Source organism: Canis lupus, chromosome 17 (genome assembly GCF_003254725.2).
Source record: "Canis lupus dingo isolate Sandy chromosome 17, ASM325472v2, whole genome shotgun sequence".
Taxonomy (NCBI): Eukaryota; Metazoa; Chordata; class Mammalia; order Carnivora; family Canidae; genus Canis; species Canis lupus.
Window position 1 is genome coordinate 40,471,016 of NC_064259.1, and position 20,946 is coordinate 40,491,961.

The following is a 20,946-nucleotide window of genomic DNA, read 5'->3' on the forward strand; positions in this document are numbered from 1 at the left end:
CAGGCGCCAAACCGCTGCGCCACCCAGGGATCCCGAGGTCTGCTATTTTAATCTATACTCTATACCCAGAAAGTTTCCAAGCCAGCTTGGGTTTCCCTGTTTAAAATAAGGATCACATGACTCATAGAGGTAAAAATACATGAAATTTCATTGAACATGGCAGACCCAGAATACAGTAACTTTTCATTATGTCTCACGATGGGGTCATCCCCAAAATAAACTCTAAAGCAGTATGTCTGAAATATGTCGGCCAGAAAACAAAGATGAAGGGAAAGAAGGGAAAATCCTGTATATTAATTAACAGTGTTTGCTTTCCACACATTAGTGAAGGGAAGAGGCTATATGAGTTAGGATTGTGTTTAATAGCAGGTAACAGAACACCATATCGACAGTCGCTTAATGAAATCGGGTGATTGGGGGGTCATGATGTTGAGTGTTTCTATGATTCTCTTGGTCTTTTCATTATGATGGCAATAGGGTTGCTGCAGTCCCAGCCATCATGTCCACATTCAAGACAGAAGTAAGGTCAAAGGATATGTATATTTGTCTCCTTATAGTAGAAAAGCAAAAGCTCTCCCGGAAAGTTCTATATTAGGTAATATCTCTCCTCATGTTTCATTGGCCAGAATTGGGGCCAAAGATTACATCCAGCTGAAAGAGAGGCTGAGCAGGTAGGGATCAGGATTGTCATAAGACTTGGAACAATTGTGATCCATTACCTAGGACTAGACATGTTCCTCCCCCCCATATCCCCATCCCCCATAGAGTTCTACTGATGGGGAAGAAAAGGCAGAAAGAAGCCATGTAGGAAAGTGTGCCTGCCACAGGAAGCAAAGTAAACAGAGGAAAACACTGAAAACACAGCTGAAACTCCAACTCACACATTGCTGGTGGGAATCCAAAAAGGTGGTCACTTTGGAGAACAGTTTGGTGTGGTGTTTTGTTTTGTTTTGTTTTGACATGCCTAAGAATACTTTGCATATGTGACTTAGGATCTTAAGATGGGAGGAGGTATCCTGGATCATTGAGGTGGGCCCAGTATAATCACAGGGGTCCTTATAAGAGGAAGGCAAGAGGGTGAGAATTAGAAAAAGTGATTAGGAAGCAGAGGTTGGGTGTGGTGCACTTCGAAGATGAAAGAGTCAGGAGCCACGGATGGGTGAGTGACCTATGGTAGCTAGAAAAGAAAAATGTTGTCTTCCTAAGCCTCCATGAGGGATGCAGCACTGCCAGCACCTGCATCTCAGACTGCTGACCTCTAGAACAGTAAGGGAATAAACTTGTATTGCTTTTTGGCCACTAGGCTGGTGGTACTTTATTACTGTCAGCATAGGATATTAGTATACCTGCCTAGTATTCCCACCCTTGGGCATCTAGACCAATTCTTGGTTTTCTGTGCACATTTTTGTAAGGATGTCTGCATTGTTCTTTTAAAGTAACACCTTTATTGACCTATAATTCACATACCATATCATCGCTCATTTAAAGTGTACAATTAATGGTTTTTAGTACATTCACAGAACCGTGCAACAATTACCAGTTGACCCTAGAACCTTTTCAAACACCTCAAAAAGAAACCCTATGTCCTTTACCACTCATCCCCTAGTCTTCCCATTCCCTCTAGCCCTAGGCAACTACCAATCTAGTTCCATCTCCATAGATAGGCCTATTTTGGACATCTCATATAAAAGGGATCACACAACATGTGGTCTTTAGTGACTAGCTTATTTCACTTTGCACAGTGTTTTCAAGGCTCACCATGATGCAGCAGGTATCAGTTTGTCATTTCTTTTTATTGCCGAATAATATTCCATTGTATGGATATGCCATATTTTATTTATGTTCGTCAGTTGATGGAAATGTACATTGTCTCTGCTTCCTGGCTGTTATCAATAACGTTGCTTATAAACATTCAAGTTTTTGTCTGGAGGAATAGGACATTCAGTTAGTAACAAGCATTTATTAACTGCCTGTTGTGTACATAGCACAGGGGTAGGAGTGGGGGCAGATACCCAAAAGAACTATAAATATAAAATGTAGCTCCTGGTCTCTGACTAGTTGGGGAAGGCAGACTAAGCTTTCAAGAAATATTTAAACAACTGATGATAATCATGTGAATTATTTTCTTGGGACAATTTTCTTTTCATGTCTAAGAACAAAATACCCAATTTATATTCTCCAAACTAAGTATAAAAGTGGGCTGGATGGGGATCCCTGGGTGGCTCAGTGGTTTAGTGCCTGCCTTCGGCCCAGGGCATAATCTTGGAGTCCCGGGATCGAGTCCCACATTGGGCTCCCTGCATGGAGCCTGCTTCTGCCTGTGTCTCTGCTTCTCTCTCTCTATCATGAATAAATAAATAAAATCTTTTTTATTTTTAAAAAAAATAGTGGGCTGGAGTCTTTAGAGTGTGTAAGTTAACAAAACAAGAGACAGAACCTCTTTAAAAAGATAGCTTTGACCCGTATAAATATCCCAGAGTCCTGATGTCCCTGAATAGAATGTTTGTTCCAGAGATGTACTTTCCTCTCTGCAGTTTTCGTCATAGACAGGGACTTGGTACCAGGTCCAAAGAGCTCAGCATCAGGCTGACCTCAGCTCTCCTGCTGACCTGGGAAAGGGGGCTGTCCTTGCTCTCTGGCTGCTTCTTTCACTGGGCAGTATGAAAGTCTGGCAGGATTTCATCAAGGGCAGGCTTCAGGCCCCTAATTCATAGCCAGTATCATTAGCATCATTTGTTGAGTGTCTGCAAATGCTTGGGAATTAGCAACAAATCTTTCCTGCATTGTCTGTGGCTTTAATGCAGGAAATAAATTTGGGTTCTGTCTGCACCATCCAAGGATCAGATGGAATGGCTCATTGGCTCTGCAAGAATTGCTTTTTGTCATCCAGGGATACAATACGAACCAGACTCCATGTGGCTATGAGGCATGAATAACATCACTGTTTCTCAAGCTGTCAGGGATACGTTCGGTTTTCTCATTCATTCATTATATAGCTAAGGCAGTGCCATGTACAACTGAGGTGCCTGAATTTGAGGCATTTAGATAATGTGATAAAATCCATTTACTCAGTATCTTCTATTATTGTCCACATTTGATCCTTAAAATAGTGAACAGTGTAGGAGAGGCAGAAATACATGTTACCATTTGACAGATGGGGAAATTTAATGCATAAAGTTATACCTTTAAAAGTCTTAATCAGTACCAGGACCAAAATCCCAGGTCTCCTAACCCCTAGACCTTATCTGCTACTTCTGTCCATGGTGAATGAGTAATAAGGAGAAATAAAAGCTTGAGTGAAACTAAGGTAATGTCCGACTCATGGCCTGGCTTTTACCGGCACCCCCAGCTGGAGCCTCTTTGTTCACCATTTAATTTGCCAGAAAGCCTCCTTGCTTACCATTTAACTCACCACTGAGCATTGGTCCAGACACAGAGGCGATCCTGAATAAATATTTGTTGAACGAATGGGTGATTGATTGGTTCTAATCATTAAATTCCTTCTCAACCACTGAATCCAGATAGTTTTGTAGAACAGGTTTTCTGTGGCATCTTTGTCATCTGTCTGCTCGGTTTGTTCTTATATTGCATTTGCAGTGAAAGAAAACTCCTCCTTTCTTGCCATGGGAAAGGCAAACAGCCACGCAACGCTGAAAGATAGCCAGGTCTGCATGGGCAATAAAGGAGGCAAGCCAGTTAGTTATTAACCAGCAGACAAAATAATTCAGCTACTTATCAAGCTGTAGGCATCTCCCTTTGGAGGCCCTTTCCTTACTTTTTCCAGCTCAAAACGGTGAGGCAGATTAAAGCCTTGGGCAATCACAGTGTGCTCTTCCTTTTTCTCCCTTCCCCCAATTGCACCTAGGTGGCAGCAGATTCTAGAGAACCGCAGACAGCTAGCTGTGTAGGAAGTAACAGACAGGCAAGTAGTCAGAGGGCTGAGAATTGAGGATAGTTGGAAAGGGATAGCCTCAGGCATTGATGATGGGGGTCGGGAGTGATGTGAGAAACAAGGGCAGAAGAAAAATTATTGTATTTCCTTACTACCTATAGCCTATTGACAAGTCCTTGAAATAGGCAGTGACATTCCTCTAGGGACTCCTGCTGCCTCGATATTAATACTTTGCTAACGGCAAAAGCAATCTTGGCCTGACCCCCAGGATCCTGTAAGTCTACCTTAACATATAGAAATTCCTTTTGAAATCTCCTTTATCTCTATTCCCCAAGATACATGTTGGCAATCATCCTTCAAGCATATGACCCACCGAAATACATCTGAAGGATCTCATGGCTGAGGGTTTACTAAACAGTAATAAATGACCTTTTCCTAACAATAGCTACCCCCCTCAGATCCTGGAAATCTTTTTGCCAAAATACCTGGGAGGCTTATGCTGTCCATAATCCTCTCTCAACTTGAAAGTCTATAATGGGCCACTCCCCACGACACTGGTGCAGCTTTTTCTGCCCACGGGTCCTGTCCCTGCACTTTAATAAAACCATCTTTTTGAACCAAAGATGTCTCAAGAATTCTTTCTTGGCCGTTGACTTCAAACCCTAACATCTTTCCTTTTCCATCAGGGGGGAGACGTCAATGGCTTCTTACATTTTCCTAAAAGCTTCACATTTATTTTTGTACCATTTAAGGCTTATTCCTCACTGATGACCTCTCAAGGCATGGGAGTACTTTTATTTTGTAATTGAAGCAATGGTATACAATTCACAGAATTGTGAAAATGCTAGGCTATACTTGAGAGGCTGAGTAGTGTAAAGATGTGGGTAGGATAAGCTAATGTCTGTAATGGGAAATGAGGCAGAAAAGAGAGTTGGAAAAAAAAAGAAAAAAAAAGAGTTGGGGTGAAGTCACAGACTTCAGGGATAAGTGCTAGTAGTTAAAATAAAATGTTTTCTACTTTATCTCACCAAGTTGATTATTATGTAAAATCACAGTTTTAATTTCTTTTTTTAGCACTTACTATCTCACAAACATTTATCCTATGGTGATTGAAGATTTTTGAACGTGGAGATACATCTGTCTGTGAACCAGGAAGTGAGTACTCATCAAACAGTGAAATCTGCCAGCTTCTTAATTCTGGACTTCCTAGCCTCCAGACTGTGAGAAATAAATTTCTCTTGTATATAAGCCACTCAGTCTATGGTATTTTTTTTATGATATTCTGAACAAAGACACCCCTCTACCCCAGCCAAACAGCATGGAGAAAAAACATGGCCCATCATCACCCCTGTCAACAAAGGCCAAGGGGTGACCTGAATTTCTACCCTTGCTCAGAGCACCCCCTGTCCCCTCAAAGAAGACCTGGTGGGGAGCTGTTACTTTCATTCCTACTCAGGAATAATAAAGCTCCTCCTTCCCCAAAAGGGTGAAAGTGAAAACCCTGTGGGATGCTGGGCTTCCATCCCCACCCAGCAGTAATGAGGTACCCCTTCCCTCTCCCTTCCTGGATGGTGTCAGAATTGGCCAACTGGGAAGCCGGAACTTTCACCACCATTAAGTGGTAACAAGACATCCTCCACCTCAAGAACTATCATTGCACTTCCTTAAATCTGTAATTCTTTCAAAATAAAAGTTAAAAAAAAACCCAACCCCACAAAAAGTTAAAGTTGAGTTAAAAAAAAAAAAAACCTCAACTAGAGACTGTTGTTTTCCTTCACATCCTTTCATGATCATGCTAGATGACTGTATATGGGGGTGGGGGGAAGGCAGCAAAGAGAGAGAGAGAGAGAGAGAGAGAGAGAGAATATTCCCAAATTGTAGTATTCCCAATACTTCAAAACACTGTTCTCTTTACAACATTCCGTTGTCCTCAGTACCTGGGGCACTGCTGATGTGTATGACATAAGGAGTATAACCAAAGCTTTAAGTATGAACTCCTAAAGAACTACTACTCAAAAGCAGGAAGCTGCCAAATGCCAGGGGGTACACGAGGATCATTTGGGGAGCTTCTTAAAAATGCAAATTCCTGAGATGTCTCACTTGTGAGATTCTGATAGCTTGCATCTTGAAGAAGCATCCCTGAGCCAATGTCCCAGTGGTTCCTGTTGGCTCCAAGGGTTGTTTTGACTCAAAGTGGACAAGATTAAGGGACATGGGTGATAATCCTTGATCTATTCCATTTTAAATATATGATTTAGGGGATGTCATTTCTCTTTATACTCGTTTGCATATTGTTTTTGATGACAGAGGTTTTGCTTCCCCACTTCTGACTAATTTTCAGAATAAAATGGAATGTGAGAAGAACTTGGAGTTAAATAAAACCTGTTGCCTTCATTGCTTTATGTTTGCCACCTTCCCCTTGTCTGACACCTGTGCTTCCTTTTGGGGGCCTGAATTCCGCTTGCGGGAGAGAGCCAGGGAGGAAGGTAGGGAAGGTCTCCCAGGCTCCTACATTGAAATTGTGCTCTCAAACACTGTGATTGCATCCGACAATAAGAGAAAATTGACTGCAAAACCTAGAATGCCTTTCAGAGCCACATCTGCCAGACCCTGATAAGTGACACTCAAGTCTGCCCTGAGGAGCTGCCTTCAGACAGTAGTTGGAAGTAGCTGGAAAAAACAGAGCTGTGAATCTGGGGTTGCTTCCTGTCATGAGTGAGGACAATTGGTCTGGACAGATCCCCCAGGTGGGATTAAGGCTCCAGGAAGACAAACCTGCTCTCAGCTTCCTCAGGAGGCGACAGATTGCACTCTCTCTTTTTATTTTTTTAAAAGAGTTTATTTTTAAGTAATCTCTACACCCAATGTGGGGCTCAAAACTACAACCCGAAGATTAAGGGCTACATTCTCCCCCAACTGAGGCAGCCAGGCACCCCTATCTTTTTAAAAATGAGTTGATCAGGATGCCTGGGTGTCTCAGTGGTTGAGCATCTGCCTTTGGCTCAGGTCATGATCCTGGGATCCCGAGGGGAGCTTGCTTCTCCCTTTGTCTATGTCTCTACCTCTCTTTCTGTGTCTCTCATGAATAAATAAAATATTTTTAAAAAATGAGTTGATCAGGGATCCCTGGGTGGCGCAGTGGTTTGGCGCCTGCCTTTGGCCCAGGGCACGATCCTGAAGACCCAGGATCGAATCCCACGTCGGGCTCCCGGTGCATGGAGCCTGCTTCTCCCTCTGCCTGTGTCTCTGCCTCTCTCTCTCTCTCTCTGTGTGTGACTATCATAAATAAATAAAAATTAAAAAAAAATGAGTTGATCATATTCAAGAGCCATTAAGTGCCTGTCTAGTTTTATTTCATTTTCAGGAAGATCCAAAACTTTTGGTCATAGATTTTACCCATAGGTATTATTTAAATGTCAGCTCCAATACCACCATAAAAATAACTAATTGGATTAGAAGGCAGGTAAACTAACACTACCAAGGAGCTTACACATGCCAGGAAGTATGCAATGTACTTGCTAGACATGCATCTTGTGATTCCAGGTTGATCCGCCCTACTCATCTAAGGGAAGCTGTTTTTGAAAGCTCCCAGGTGATTTCTTGCCTCTGCCTTTGCTGTAACATAGGTGGCGATTTCTCTGGCTAACTAAGAGAATGCCTCCCCACCCTACCCCTGGATACACACACATATGCCTTCATAAATTTAATCTCTGGAGAGTTCCCCTCTTGTATGGCTTCTACAAACCATATATTTCTTAATATAAAACATGGATCATAATACCTGGACTAGTCTTGAAACAGTACTCCAGGGTCACTGTGACACTGCTCAGGAGAGGGGGGCTTAGCAATCAGTGTTACCTGGGAAGATGGACTTCCACATGGATTGTTGTCACCTATTTCTGTCAGAGTAACAGAGCCAGGTGGGTCATTTTCTGCCCCCTCCACCCAACACTGTCATAAGCATCAAGAGGAACAGAATGTTAAACCTCCTTGCTATTTTCTGCATATGGGGAACAAAGCAGAGCAAAGGAGTCACTCCTTGAACTTTTTTGAATGTAAGTGAGGAATCTGAGACTCAGAGGGATTATGTGATTTTCCAAGGTGATATTGCTGTGAGTTCCAGGGCAGAGATCTGACCTCTGGACTGACTGATGGTGAAGCCCATGTATATTCTGTTCCATATGTTTGTGAGCTATGTCTCCTTCACCAGTACTGGGTGGAATGTAGAGGATATTTTCATTTGTTTTTCAATTTAAGTCTTGTTTCCTTCCTTTTTACCATTTCATATTGTCTGTCTTTAGGCTAAGTTCATAGAGGAAAGGAAAGATACCATGTTAGCTGTTATTAAGCATTTGAAAGTCTTAGCCTAAAACCATGAAGTAGAGATAAGCAGGGCTATCAGGATTGTGTACAACATTAGCATCTTAATCCATGATAGCAGGACACAGATTCCAGGATATGGAGTCACTTGTGTGCCTTTGCCTCTACCTGGAACACCTGCTACCCACTGCTGCCCACTGCTGCCCAGCCCACTGGCACTTGCACCAAAAAGTGCACACAAGTCTTTCCAATCAGTTAGTCCCAATGTTCTTGCCAGAGAAACCAAGACAGAAGCATTCTCTTAGTGAAGGATTTGGTTTGAATTGTGAGGATGCAAGGCCTCATGACTTACTTGCACTATACCTGAAGGATATACCCTAGATTTTTCAGTTAAATGAGCTTTCTTTTAATAATAATAGGACACATTTATTGAGTGTTTACCATCTAGTATAGTTTCTTTTCTAAGTGATTTACATGGAATATTTCATTTAATCCACACAACAAATCCATGAGATAAGTACTATTATTATCCCTACTTACAAGAGAAGAAAGTGAGGCAAGAGATTTCCAAGTGACATAGAAAGCTGGGAAATATACAGCAGGGCAGTGATACCATAAACTCTGAGGTTGAGTTTTCTGCCAGATAGAAACGATTTACATCTCTACCAGACAAAAATTTACAAGCTAACATAGAACTTCATAGGATCTGGGTCCTAATCACATCATTTCATCCATAAAACACCAAAACTATCAACTGGTTTTTTTTTCTGGTTATAAAAATAATATGTCAACCTTGGAGAACACTTGGAAGATATTGAAAAGAATAAATCTCAAAGTAGAAATTATCTGCAAAATTTATCATGAACAAGTAAGTATATATTACTTTTGTATTAACCATGAAAGAAGTTAAATAAAGGTTCATCTCCTAGGGAATGAAATAGTAATTTGGAGGGCATGTTAGACAATGTTCCAGAATGGATTGAAAGATATACATTCTTTTGTGTTCATGCATATCTTTTCAACTTGAATATCAGACTTCAAAGCCCAACACTCTCATTTACTTCACAAATATATGAAGCCCCAATGGAAAAGGCAGCCTTCATAGCCCTATGCAATGAAAATGTTGACCACAGATGAGTGATGGAGCCTAAGGCAGAGCCACCATAACTTGGTAGCTGTTGGAGTTGTTTTTTGTGGAGTACTCTCTGTTCTAGGAACATGGGTCACTCTTCACCTTAGAGTCCTTCTTGGGCCACAACCAGCTTCCCAAGAATCCTTTCCCTTCCTTTCCATAGGCCTCAGGGCCCTGCTTTTCTCTCCTTTTAGTACTAATTCCTGGGACTCTTCTTTGTTCCTCTACTAGGCTGCAGGGTGGGACATATGTATGTCACAATGTCTTCAGCTATATTCCAGGGTCTCAGGGAATCTTCTGGTAGCTTGGATTTTCAGCTGCTACAAAAAAAGTTAAGCAACACACACACACACACACACACACACACACACACACACACAGAGAGAGAGAGAGAGAGAACTTTTAGAAGATGTACTTGATGAAGGAGGAAAGTTATCTTAGATCGATCAGAGGCAGATGGAAAAACAGCTTTCCTGGCTATAATTCCAGAAATTCTCAACATGAATCACTTATTTGTGTGAAGACATTGGCAACTCTGTTAAAATGTACAACAAACATGTAATTTGGGAGGGACTATCAAATTAGGCTAAAGTCCTAGTGTATTTAATCCCTAGGAGACAGTATTTCCCTGAGAAACAAGGTACTGTCTGTAGAAGTTCTTACAGGTGGTGAGAGAATGGTCGGACCCAACACTGGGCAGCAGGAGAGCACTGGATCTCTAGGGAAAAGGAAAGGAATCAGCCTTCAAAAGAAGGGGAAAAGAGGGACACTCAAACCAAGCTATCTTCTTTATGGTTTTGCTGACTGACTCTTGCTTTCTTATCAGACTTTCTCCTGGAAGGGGCATCTGGAAGATGCAGTGATGCACCACCAACTCTACTGTTGGTAGAGTCTTCAGCTGTCTCCCAGCTCCCTCAACCCCTTCAGGAATTTTCTGAACACAGACAGATGCCTCAACCTTGATCAAATCCCTCCCAGGGCAGCTCCCACCTTGGTGGCAATCCATGCTGAGGTATAGAAGCCTGACCATCTTGCCCAATTCAGAGCAATTCTGAAGGGGATTGGCAAAGACTCATTGGACCTGCACACAGCTAGACCTCTCCCTCTTCCCAACCCTACTCCTTTCCCTTCTCTTCCCTTCCCTTCCCTTCCCTTCCCTTCCCTTCCCTTCCCTTTCCTTCCCTTCTGCAGGAACTGGGCCCCAGGATGCTCTTGCATAGGGTATTCAGGGCACTAATTTTGCAACAGGGCTTAAGGATGGGGAAACGAAATTATATTTGGAAGCCACTTTCTCTAAAGGGGAGGTCAAACCTCTTGTTTCTCCTGTAAGGATCTAATGCAGATGAAACCTCCCTTGTGCAGGTGTTGAGTGGGTCAGTCATTCAAAAAAGAATAATAGGGATCCCGGGGTGGCGCAGCGGTTTGGCGCCTGCCTTTGGCCCAGGGCGCGATCCTGGAGACCCGGGATCGAATCCCACGTCGGGCTCCCGGTGCATGGAGCCTGCTTCTCCCTCTGCCTGTGTCTCTGCCTCTCTCTCTCTCTCTGTGTGACTATCATAAATAAATTTAAAAAAATTAAAAAAAAAAGAATAATAAGCTTTCAGGGGGACCCTGCAGGTACATTTCAGAAAGTTCTTTGTCATCAAGACAGCCACGGTGGCACTGCCCACCCCTGTAAGGGGAGAGGAAAAGAGCCTGCCTCTGTTCAAATCAGCCAGTGGTGTTAGTTGGTTCTTTCTTAGAATTGTGTTGTGTGAGTCTGCCTCTCTTTGAAGCTGTACTTCAGATGAAAATAATGCTTCATCTTTCTGACTCATTTCTTGTAGTTTTCCAAAAGCTGAAGCTGTGTCTTAGGTCAAGCGTTTCTGATTTGTGTTGTACCATCTTCCATACGTAAGGCCAAGGACACAGCTCCTATTCTGTTTGTTTTATGAAGGGATTAGTCACATCTACAGTGGAGCCTGAGTGCTCAGGCTGGCTCCTCAGCCCCAGAGGCCCCAGCCTCTCTTGGCTACAGTACATTTCTCTTCAAGTGTGCTTGTGTCACTGATGAGGAAGCAACTTTTCTCCCTTTGGAAGGCAGCTGGCAGTTTTGTTTTGTTTTGTTTTCCCACAAAGAAATTGGCAGAAGGCCAGGATGCAATGTCCTGAATGTTTATGCCTGTCCCTTCTACCTCCACCCCCACCGCCATTTCTATGTTGAGACCTACTCCCCAGTGTGATGGTAGGAGGAGGTGAGGCATTGGGGGTTAATTAGGTCATGAGGGTGGAACCCCATGAATGGGATCAAGGTCCTTATAAAAGGGAACTCAGAGCATTGTCTTGCCTTCTTTCTGCTATGTGAGACTCTAAAGAGGACAGCCCAGAAGAGGGCCCCTATCAGAACCTGACCATGCTGCCACCCTGGTCTTGGACTTCCTGCTTCCAGAAATGTGAAAAATAAATTCCTGTTGTTTATAAACTACCCAGTCTGTGGTATTTTGTTATAGCAACCTGAGCTAAGGCACTAGAAATGGATTTCTACAGAGCAGAGTTAGACTGCCTAGGTGAAAATACACAAAGCTTTGGCACATACAGCCTGTAGCAGGAAGGTGATCTGTAATACTAACTGATGCTTTTTCTCCTAGTATCTCCATCTATTCTTTGACCCTCTTCCTGATATTTCTACTCCTTCCCTCCACCAGTTTCTTTTTTGCCTTCTCAGTCTGTTGCTCCAGGAGAGGGATGTGTACCTCAAAGCTCCTAAGAAGGACAGAGACAGCTTGGATTTAGGTAAAAAAAATATGAGTTAATGTTTTCAAGACCAGAAAAGGATCCCAGGCTAGGAAAGAAGCAGGTAACAGGAGAGCTTAGGCATTGATTACCCCCCAGTCTGCCTGCTTGGAGGTGGAGAGAGGTAAATAGTCAAAAGAATCACTGAAAGGGTTGAGGGGATACATGAAGTAGGGTGTAGTAGTGTATTCAGGTTGCCATAAAGAAATATAACTGGGTAGCTTAAACAATAGCAATTTATTTCTCACAGTTCTAAGGGCTAAAAGTCCAAGATCAGGCTGCTGGTGAACTCAATCCCTGGTAAGAGTTCTGCGGCTTATGGATGGCTGCCTTCTCACTGTGTCCTCACATGGCAGAAAGAGGGAGCTCTCTGGTTATTCTTTTTTTTTTTTTTTTTTAAGATTTTATTTATTTACTCATGAGACACACACACACACACACACACACACACACACATACACACAGAGGCAGAGACATAGGCAGAGGGAGAAGCAGGCTCCCTGTGGGGAGCCTGATGTGGGACTCGGTTCCAGGACTCCGAGATCATGAACTGAGCCAAAAGCAGACGCTCAACCACTGAGCCACCCAGGTGACCCTCTGGTTATTCTTTTTATAAAAACACTCATAATGGTGTTTAACCATAACTTACCTAATTTAACCTAATTACTTTTTTTTTTTTTTAGATTTTATTTATGTATTTGACAGGGAGAGTGGGGAGAGAGAGAGAGAACACAAGCAGAACACAAATAGAAGGAGTGGCAGACAGAGTGAGAGGGAGAAGCAGGCTCCTTGCTCAGCAGGCAGGGAGCCTGATGTGAGATGATCCCAGGAACCCTGGATCTCGACCTAAGCTGAAGGCAGATGCTTAACCAACTGAGCCACCCAGGTGCCCCAACCCTAATTACTTCTCTACTCTGAATACAGCCTAACTGGAGTTAGGACTTCAAAATATGAATTTGGAGGGGGAAGACACTTGGTCCATAGCCCAGAATTTGTTGTCCCCAAGAAAGAGAGAGAAAGAGAGAGAGAGAGAGAGAGAGAGAGGAGAGAGAGAGAGAGAGAGAGAGAGAGAGAGAGAAACAGACTGGTTATAAGATTCTCCTAAATGGTGTGTCTAGGCAAGCAGAGATGTTTGCTATGGTCCAACACAGCACCAAGAGGGGAGGATATGTACCGAAGAAGAGCCCAGAGATAGCTAATAGAGCCAGGCCAAAAGGAGCATAGCAAGTAGGAGGAAGGCATTATATAGCAGTAGCTGACAAGATAGAAGGATGCACATATGAGGGGCCACCTGCATGGACAGAGGATCAAATGCTTCTTCTAAATCATCCACCTCATCCCAGCACCACTCCACAAATTTAGGCAAGACTCTGGTGAAAGGAGATAGTTCAGAAATCCTGGCAGGATGGGGGCTCCTATTAAAATCAGGGTAGGGGATCCCTGGGTGGCTCAGCGGTTTAGCTTCTGCCTTTGGTCCAGGGCGCGATCCTGGAGTCCCCGTATTCAGTCCCACGTCAGGCTCCCGGCATGGGCCTGCTTCTCCCTCCTCCTGTGTCTCTGCCTCTCTCTCTCTCTCTCTCTCTATGTCTATCATAAATAAATCTTTAAAAAAAATAAAATCAGGGTAAAATACAGAAGTGTAATTCTTCTTATATATATATAAAGGAATGGTAGTTCCTTTATCAAGGAAATTCCTTTATCAAGTAGAGAATCCACCAGAGTCTTGGTCAGATTTTCTTTTCTGGTCTGATCGGATTATGGATATCAGTGACTATAGCTGATTTATTTCCTTAAAATCAATGCAGATGAGAGACTTTGTTCCAATAGCTGGAACCTCATTACTTAGCTCAGACCTGATAAGATTCTTAGTTGCAAAGAGCAGAGACCACCTCAGGTTAGGTTAAGCAGAAAAAGACACTGCCCTGGGGTGGTCAGCATGGACACTAGTCTTCTTGACCGCTGGTCTCCTGACTGCCCCACCAGCCTTGTTCATAAGTCCTAATTGTCCCTTTTTCCTCCCACATCAGTGGCAACATAGAAGGGTGATGGTGGGGGTAGGGGGGAGGTTGGATATATGTGTATGGTTGTATATGCTCAAAAGAGATCTGGATCAATACACAAGAAATGGGATTAAGATTGATTTCACCCAGGGAGAACTGAGTGGTGGGGAAATAGGACCATTTTGCACCATATACATTTTTGTAACTTCTGAATTTTTATTCATGGGAAAAATACCCTATTCTAAAAATTAATAACTCTATGTACCACTCAATCCAATTCAAAGCGTCAATCTTATACCTAATTCAAAACTCTTTACTCTGATGTCTGGCATGATCTGTGGCTCTACAACCTGCAGCTGGGAAGGAGTCAAGGTCTCTTTTTGTTCTCCTACTTTTACTCCTCCTCCTCTTCACTTCCCTTGTTCTTAGCTCCTGCAGGGATTGGGTAAGATTTTGATATAATCTCTTACATGGTGCAGTCTGAGGTTCTCTCTGGTCCTTACACTCTGGAATGCTGGCTCTTTCTGTGGTTCCTCTCTTTATACCCTGCTTAGGGAATTCCATCTGCATAGTATTCTTTTTTTTTTTTTTTTTTTTAGGATTTTATTTATTTATTCGAGAGAGAGAGAGAGAGAGAGAGAGAGAGAGAGGCAGAGACACAGGCAGAGGGAGAAGCAGGCTCCATGCAGGGAGGCCGACCAGGATCACGCCCTGGGCCTTACGCAGAAGCTCAACCGCTGAGCCACCCAGGCGTCCTCATCTGCATAGTATCCTGATGAGTTATGTCCTCATTGGCTGACCTCTTGTAAACCACTCCCCACCATCATCCCCCTCCTGTCCCTTCCATGGTCTTTTATGCTACAGTTCCTTGCCCCAGCAGAGGATCCTTAGAGGGAAGCTCAGCTTTCTTTTCTGGAATCAATTTTACCTGAATATTACACATCTTGCCATATTAAACAATGCCCTGACTACAAACGAGGATTGCTCCAGCCAGCTTCCTGCCTTGAGTTCTCCAGGCAGGAAGCAGGCATTAGTCTCTATGTTTAGGTCTGACATCCAAACACCGGTTTCCTGAGCGCTCTTTGACCATACCTGCTCTAGGGCATTGAAGTAGGCTCATGGATTTCTGTTGTTCTGCAGGGATTTAGCCTGAATTTAATGCCAGTCCTTTTTGTTAGGAGCCCTCTGCTACCAACTTGTCTGGGAATAAGAGGAGAAGGGAACATTCAGGGTACAACTCGTGACTCAGAATTCCCTCACTAAATGAATTCCAGTCTTTTGCTTATTTGAACTGTTAGGGCGAGTGTGAGCATCCAAAGACAAGTTTGACCTCCCCCTCTTATCAAAATCTGGAGCCTAGGTCCTAGGCTGCCCTCCTTAGAATGTGGAGTTACTTATGGCCTGTTGCCCTCAGCTTTGGGGCTTTAGCCAAAGTTTTGATATGAATGGAAATGTCCTATTACACATCTGGTTACCCATATCACTAAAAACTTCAAAGCCTCACTCTGCCGATGTGAAGAAGAAAGTTCTTATCTCTAATAATAATAACTACCACTTACTGAATGCTTTACAAGGTACAAAGAACTTTACATATTAATGCATTAACTGCTCACAATATTATTATGAGATAGGGATTTTCATGCCCATCTCAGTGAGAAAATCTGAGACCCAGAGGTCACATACGCCAGCATCAGAATTGGAATTTGAATCCAGATGTTTGACTACAAAATCAATCTGCATATAAAAATGGGTAGTATAATTAGTATCTACTGTAATTGGTTTCCCACCAATCAGCTATAGAATTAGGGTGGAGGTGTAGTTATTGTGATTGAAGTACTCTTAGCTTCATCAAACATTGTGTGTGGATTCAATAAATGAATGTATAAGCTATTTCTTAGCTATCAATTCAGTAAATAATGCTCAACAAATAATGAGTTCTCTTTTTTGTGCTGGGTGGGGACACATCAGTGTACAAAACAAACTAAAATCCCTGTCCATGTGGAAATAAACATTCATTAAAATCATACCAGAATTATATTTTTTTGTCATCATGCATTTTACCAATTAAATAAAACTGAAAATATAACTATTATCACGGAAGGCTCAGGAAGAACTTTGCTATTGAAAATGAGTCTAGGGCAGCCCTGGTGGCTCAGCGGTTTAACGCCGCCTTCAGCCCAGGGCCTGGTCCTGGACACCCTGGATCGAGTCCCACATCAGGCTCCCTGCATGGAGCCTGCTTCTCCCTCTGCCTGTGTCTCTCATGAATAAATAAATAAAACCTTAAAAAAAAATGAGTCTATAGTGGGCTTATGTGGAAACGCCTGATAGTATTTAAATAAATGATTGCAAGGACACTACATTAGATGAAGGAGGGAATTTGTGAGTAGTTAAGTCCAACTCAGTGCTGACAATATCTGGGTCATAGAGAAAATACTGGGCGATCTCTGTTGGGTAATCCTACTCAAACATCACACGGCTCAGTGTAAATCATAAATACCACTCCAGGAAAGCAGGATCATAATTCCATTGAGGAGGAGAACGATGAGGAATCTCAAGCACATGGAGGCAGGGAGATGGATTATTTTATCTTTTGTTTACCCTTTGATTCTGGGACTCTGAGGTTCCTTCTAAGGCTCGTACAGGAAGGAGTGACCGGGTTGTTTCAACAGCGAGCGGTCACATATGATCCAGAACGTCAGTCCTCCAGGATCCCCAGGGCTCAGTCGCTTAGTGAATTCGCTTAGTGAATACTCCGTGTGCTAGTCAAAGGCTGTATCATAGCGTGTTTAACCAAAAGATCCGTATTCCAAGAAATTAAATGTCAGTAAGGTAGCTTTTGGTCTTTCTCGTGACTTCCTTGCGGTCAGCGGACAATAGCATGAACGCACATTGTTGCCACCAGTAAGCCTTCCAGGTCCTCGCGGTGGGGGAGGGGGGCCGAGGAGGATCAGCCTGTCCACCTGCCCGCCGAACTAAATTAAAGTGCAGATAGGCTTAGGGGCACGGAAAGTTCCGCACCGCTCTGCGCTCTTCGCCCCTCACCACGGTTTTCTCATTGCTCTCGCCACCCCATCCTCTTGCCCAAGGGGCTTAGGAGCACACCCTTTCCGGCACGCTCGCTCTCCCTCCAGCCTCCACTTAAACTACAAACCGGGGGAGACCACGAACTACATTTCCCACAATGCCTAAGCGCAGACCGGCGTCTTGTGGGGTTTTGCCTAAGCTGCTTTTGTAATTAATGTGAGATCAAAGCCACGTTTCCGGGGAACAGACGAGTCATTGTCCACTTCTCCGTTCAGATATTTTCCCCCCTGCACCTGCGATCCTCGCTGTTCGGCAAAGAGGCCTCGGCGGCGGGAAATTCATTCAGGCGACTGCTGTGGCCACCCATTTCCTCCTCGAGCCCGGGCCCTGCCAAGTCCCCGGGGGCCTGGGAGTGTCATTGGTGGATGACCGCGGCTCTTGCTGCTGCCGCTCTTATCGCGACCATGGCCTCTGGCAGCAGCGGCCTGGCAGCCGCCCGCCTCCTGTCGCGCTCCTTCCTCCGTGAGTTCGGCCGAGACTGTCTCCTCCAGGCCTTCGAGAGTGCCTGGTCTCGCCGGGCCCTGCGTCCTGGTCCAGGCGGCGGCGGGGCCCTCCGGGGCGGGACCTCGGCGGGGGCCTGGGGGCCGCACTCTCGGGGACCGAGTCGGGGACCTCCTGGGCTGGAAGGAGCCCTGCTGGATTTGTGGGGCGGGGACGTGACCTGGAGCGCAGGCCTAAGTAGGGGGGCCGGGGCAGGATTCGGGTGTGGGAGCCCTGCAGACCTGGGGGCACGTTCTACCCCCCGCGATGATGTGTGGCCGGAAGGGGGCGGCTTCTAGGCTTCCTCTTTGGGAGGGGGAGGTGAGGCGGTGCGGGATTAACTCAGCTGCGGGGAGAGTGAGTGTCTGGGTTGAGAGGCAGGGGGAGGAATGGCTCAGTAGCAAATTGAGGGGGGCGAGGGGGGAAGGGGAAGGCTCTCCCTTTATTTCTGCAGACTGTAGGGTTAGCAGAAAGGTGGGTTCTGCACCCTAAAGTCATCAGAGCCCAGGAGGGTTGGCTGGTACCTTAACCAACTATTTGCAGTGTCTCCACCAGGTGGTGTGAACATTTCAGTTCCTGAAAACTTAATCCCTAAGGTTGCGAGTCTTCGAGTATCGCTGACTGTTGAAAATTCTTGTAATGTTCAAAGTCTCCTGTGTTAGGCAGAGACTTTGGAATCAATCACATCACGTTTGAAGTGTGGCTTGCTTGACCCTTAAAGTCTGTGTAGTAACCCCCGGGCGCTTTTCTTAATCCGTTCCTCAATTTCTGTTTCCAATTCCATGAAAATAATATTTTAATGAATCGGGGACGCTGTCCCTTGTAACGTGCACCATTATTTTGTGTACTACTGACAGTAGAAAATGATGGCTAATTAAAATCGTGACACGCCATTAGTTGTTAGTTGCATCCAGATTAAAGAGCTTTGAAGACGTGAAAAAATGTGCATCCTAGAAATGATCAAAAGTACAGGATAATCTGAGTTCACTATACAGAATAATTGAAACAGCGTATATAAGGCACCTGGGATGTATTATACACTCAACTAAAGTTAGTTTTCTTCTTTTCTCTTTTCTTACACTTTACTCGTAATTCTGTTTGTCCTAAATTTTGGCACAAGATTTAATTCATTTCTTGAGAAGATCTCATTCCAGAAATGTGCAATGATAGGTGTGCACTCAATAGCTACACTTGATTACCAGACCTCATGAGGACAAACATCTGGCTGGATAACTGGCAAGTAGGAAAAATTTGGGTTACTTAGGTCAAGTTTTCTGGAGGTTTTTTTTTTTTTTTTTTTTTTTAAGATTTTATTTATTTATTCATGAGAGACAGAGACAGAGAGGCAGAGACACAGGCCGAGGGAGAAGCAGGCTCCATGCAGGGAGCCCGACGTGGGACTCCATCCCAGGTCTCCAGGATCCAGCATAAACTGCTGAGCCACCCAGGCTGCCCTGGAGATTCTTATTGTAAAATTTGAAGGACAGTTGAAGGTGTCGTAGGCAGAAGGGAAAAAGGGATTAGTTATAGCCATATCATTCTCACCTGGGGTCTTGCTCGTTTGAGTTTCTGAAAAACCATAGCCTGAGATAGGTCTGTCTTAGTAGGAGGAGAGTCTAGGGAAGCATCTAAAGAATCAGAATCTTTAATCTGCCCTTAGTAATGTTTAGCAATCCTTTTCTCACAGAACTGGACGTTCTTTTTTCTGAGAGTCTCAGGACCAGAGTCTTTAAAGGGTCATCTAGTTTAGCTTTCTCTTCTTGGTGGAATGGTCTTTATTTATCTTAGTCATGTGATTAATCTGTTATTAAGGATCTGTGAAGTCTGAGATCTGAAACCAAGTTCTCTCCTGGGTTAGAGAGGTTACAGACTAATGTTTAATGTAGAAAAACCTCTAAATCCCCCAGATCTTCTCTTTCTCATGCCACACGTTTAAGCCCATTTCCATTCCCACTAGAAAAAGCCACAACAGTATTACCCCCACAAACTTTTTTTAAAGGGTGGTCACAAACTATTTAGGCTCTGAGGTTAGTAATAGAACTGGAGACGCTAGGGAATTTTGTTTCCTCTGTTTTCTTAAGTTTCAGTTGATGGTACATGTGCTAAAGGTCACAAGTGTTGCAATATTCATTTGAGTTGGGAGACAAAAAAACCAAAGCACTTGTAAATGTCTTCCGGAGCTCCTTGTTGGAATGTTTAGAAATTTTTGAGCCCCAAACCCAAAAAAACAAAACCAGTTTTATAGTTTTATGAAAAAAGGGGAAGAATCCGGTTGATGTAGGGAGAGAAAATGAAATGAAAAATAAGGAAGATTTCTTCCATGAGAAAGTTTAAGGATTTTATAAGCACATTTGAAGTTGAGATAGTAAAGTTTTTCAAGAAATACAAAGCTATGTAAAGTCATTTAAAACATAAGCCAGAAATTCCTATTAGTTAGGTCTCGTATAAAGAGTAGGGAACAAGAGCCAGCATTTTTGAGCTTCTGAATTTTGGTGTTTTAATGCCAGGAAGCAAACTTTACAATCCAGCTAGTCTCATATCTGTTTGGCAAATGAGGAAATAAACCCAGAAAGTTTCCTGGCCAGTATCAGAATGGGTATTAGAACTCAGGTTTTCTTTCTACTGTTACATGCTGTGTGACACTGTAAGCCTCCTTTTTTGAAGCTCTGTTCTTTGTTTCTTCCTTTCATTTTCATTCTTTTTTTTTTTTTTTTTCATTTTTGGCTGCCTTGTTTCGTTTAGATGACTACCCTGCTCAAAGGTGCCACTTGCCTTTTCTGTGCATTTGCCAAGTTGTATAGGCCACTTTTGGAATCAGGCATTTAGAAGTGTAGTTGGGAAAAGAGAACCCTCAGCAGTGGTGTTTCTGGTACCAGTATCTTTTGCTATTGCATCTAAGAACCAAATCTCTATTTCAGAGATACAGAAAGGTCTTGATCTAAATGTATCAGTGTAGCCATGAGAAAACAATTTGATTTTCTCCCCTCAAAGTCATTCTTCTATAGAAACAATTGGGGAATGTCCATATAATTTCTGTAAATACAGGAGAATAATCTCATTTTACCAAAGGACAGGAATGTTGTTGCTATAGACCCACTTTTTTTTTTTTCACTGTAAGATTTCTAGAATTGGAATGGGTCTTATAATTGATGGTAGGTACAACAAATTGGTGGCATTTTTTTCTTTCTTACTAGCACTTATTAGTACTTCAATCGTATTTTAGATTTGAGGAAATAATGGATTTTTGCCAGCTGAGTTTCATT

General features: G+C 43.4%; 1 protein-coding gene and 1 long non-coding RNA gene across 2 annotated transcripts in view; one reads left to right on the forward strand and one right to left on the reverse strand.

Moving 5' to 3' along the window:
• Positions 1 to 1,402: 1,402 nt before the first annotated feature.
• LOC125752867 (uncharacterized) lies at positions 1,403 to 17,299 on the reverse strand. Its single transcript, XR_007403375.1, has 3 exons — positions 16,718 to 17,299; positions 15,209 to 15,316; positions 1,403 to 3,667 (listed from the first exon to the last, which is right to left on the reverse strand). It is a non-coding gene; the product is annotated as an uncharacterized LOC125752867 (long non-coding RNA).
• A 23-nt stretch (positions 17,300 to 17,322) lies between these two features.
• The window catches only part of SUCLG1 (succinate-CoA ligase GDP/ADP-forming subunit alpha), a 32,147-nt gene continuing 28,523 nt past the window's right edge, over positions 17,323 to 20,946 (forward strand). Inside the window, exon 1 of the mRNA XM_025453760.3 lies at positions 17,323 to 17,665. Within this exon, the coding sequence (XP_025309545.1) occupies positions 17,569 to 17,665 (97 nt within the window). The 5' untranslated portion in view covers positions 17,323 to 17,568. The remainder of the gene's footprint in view (positions 17,666 to 20,946) is intronic.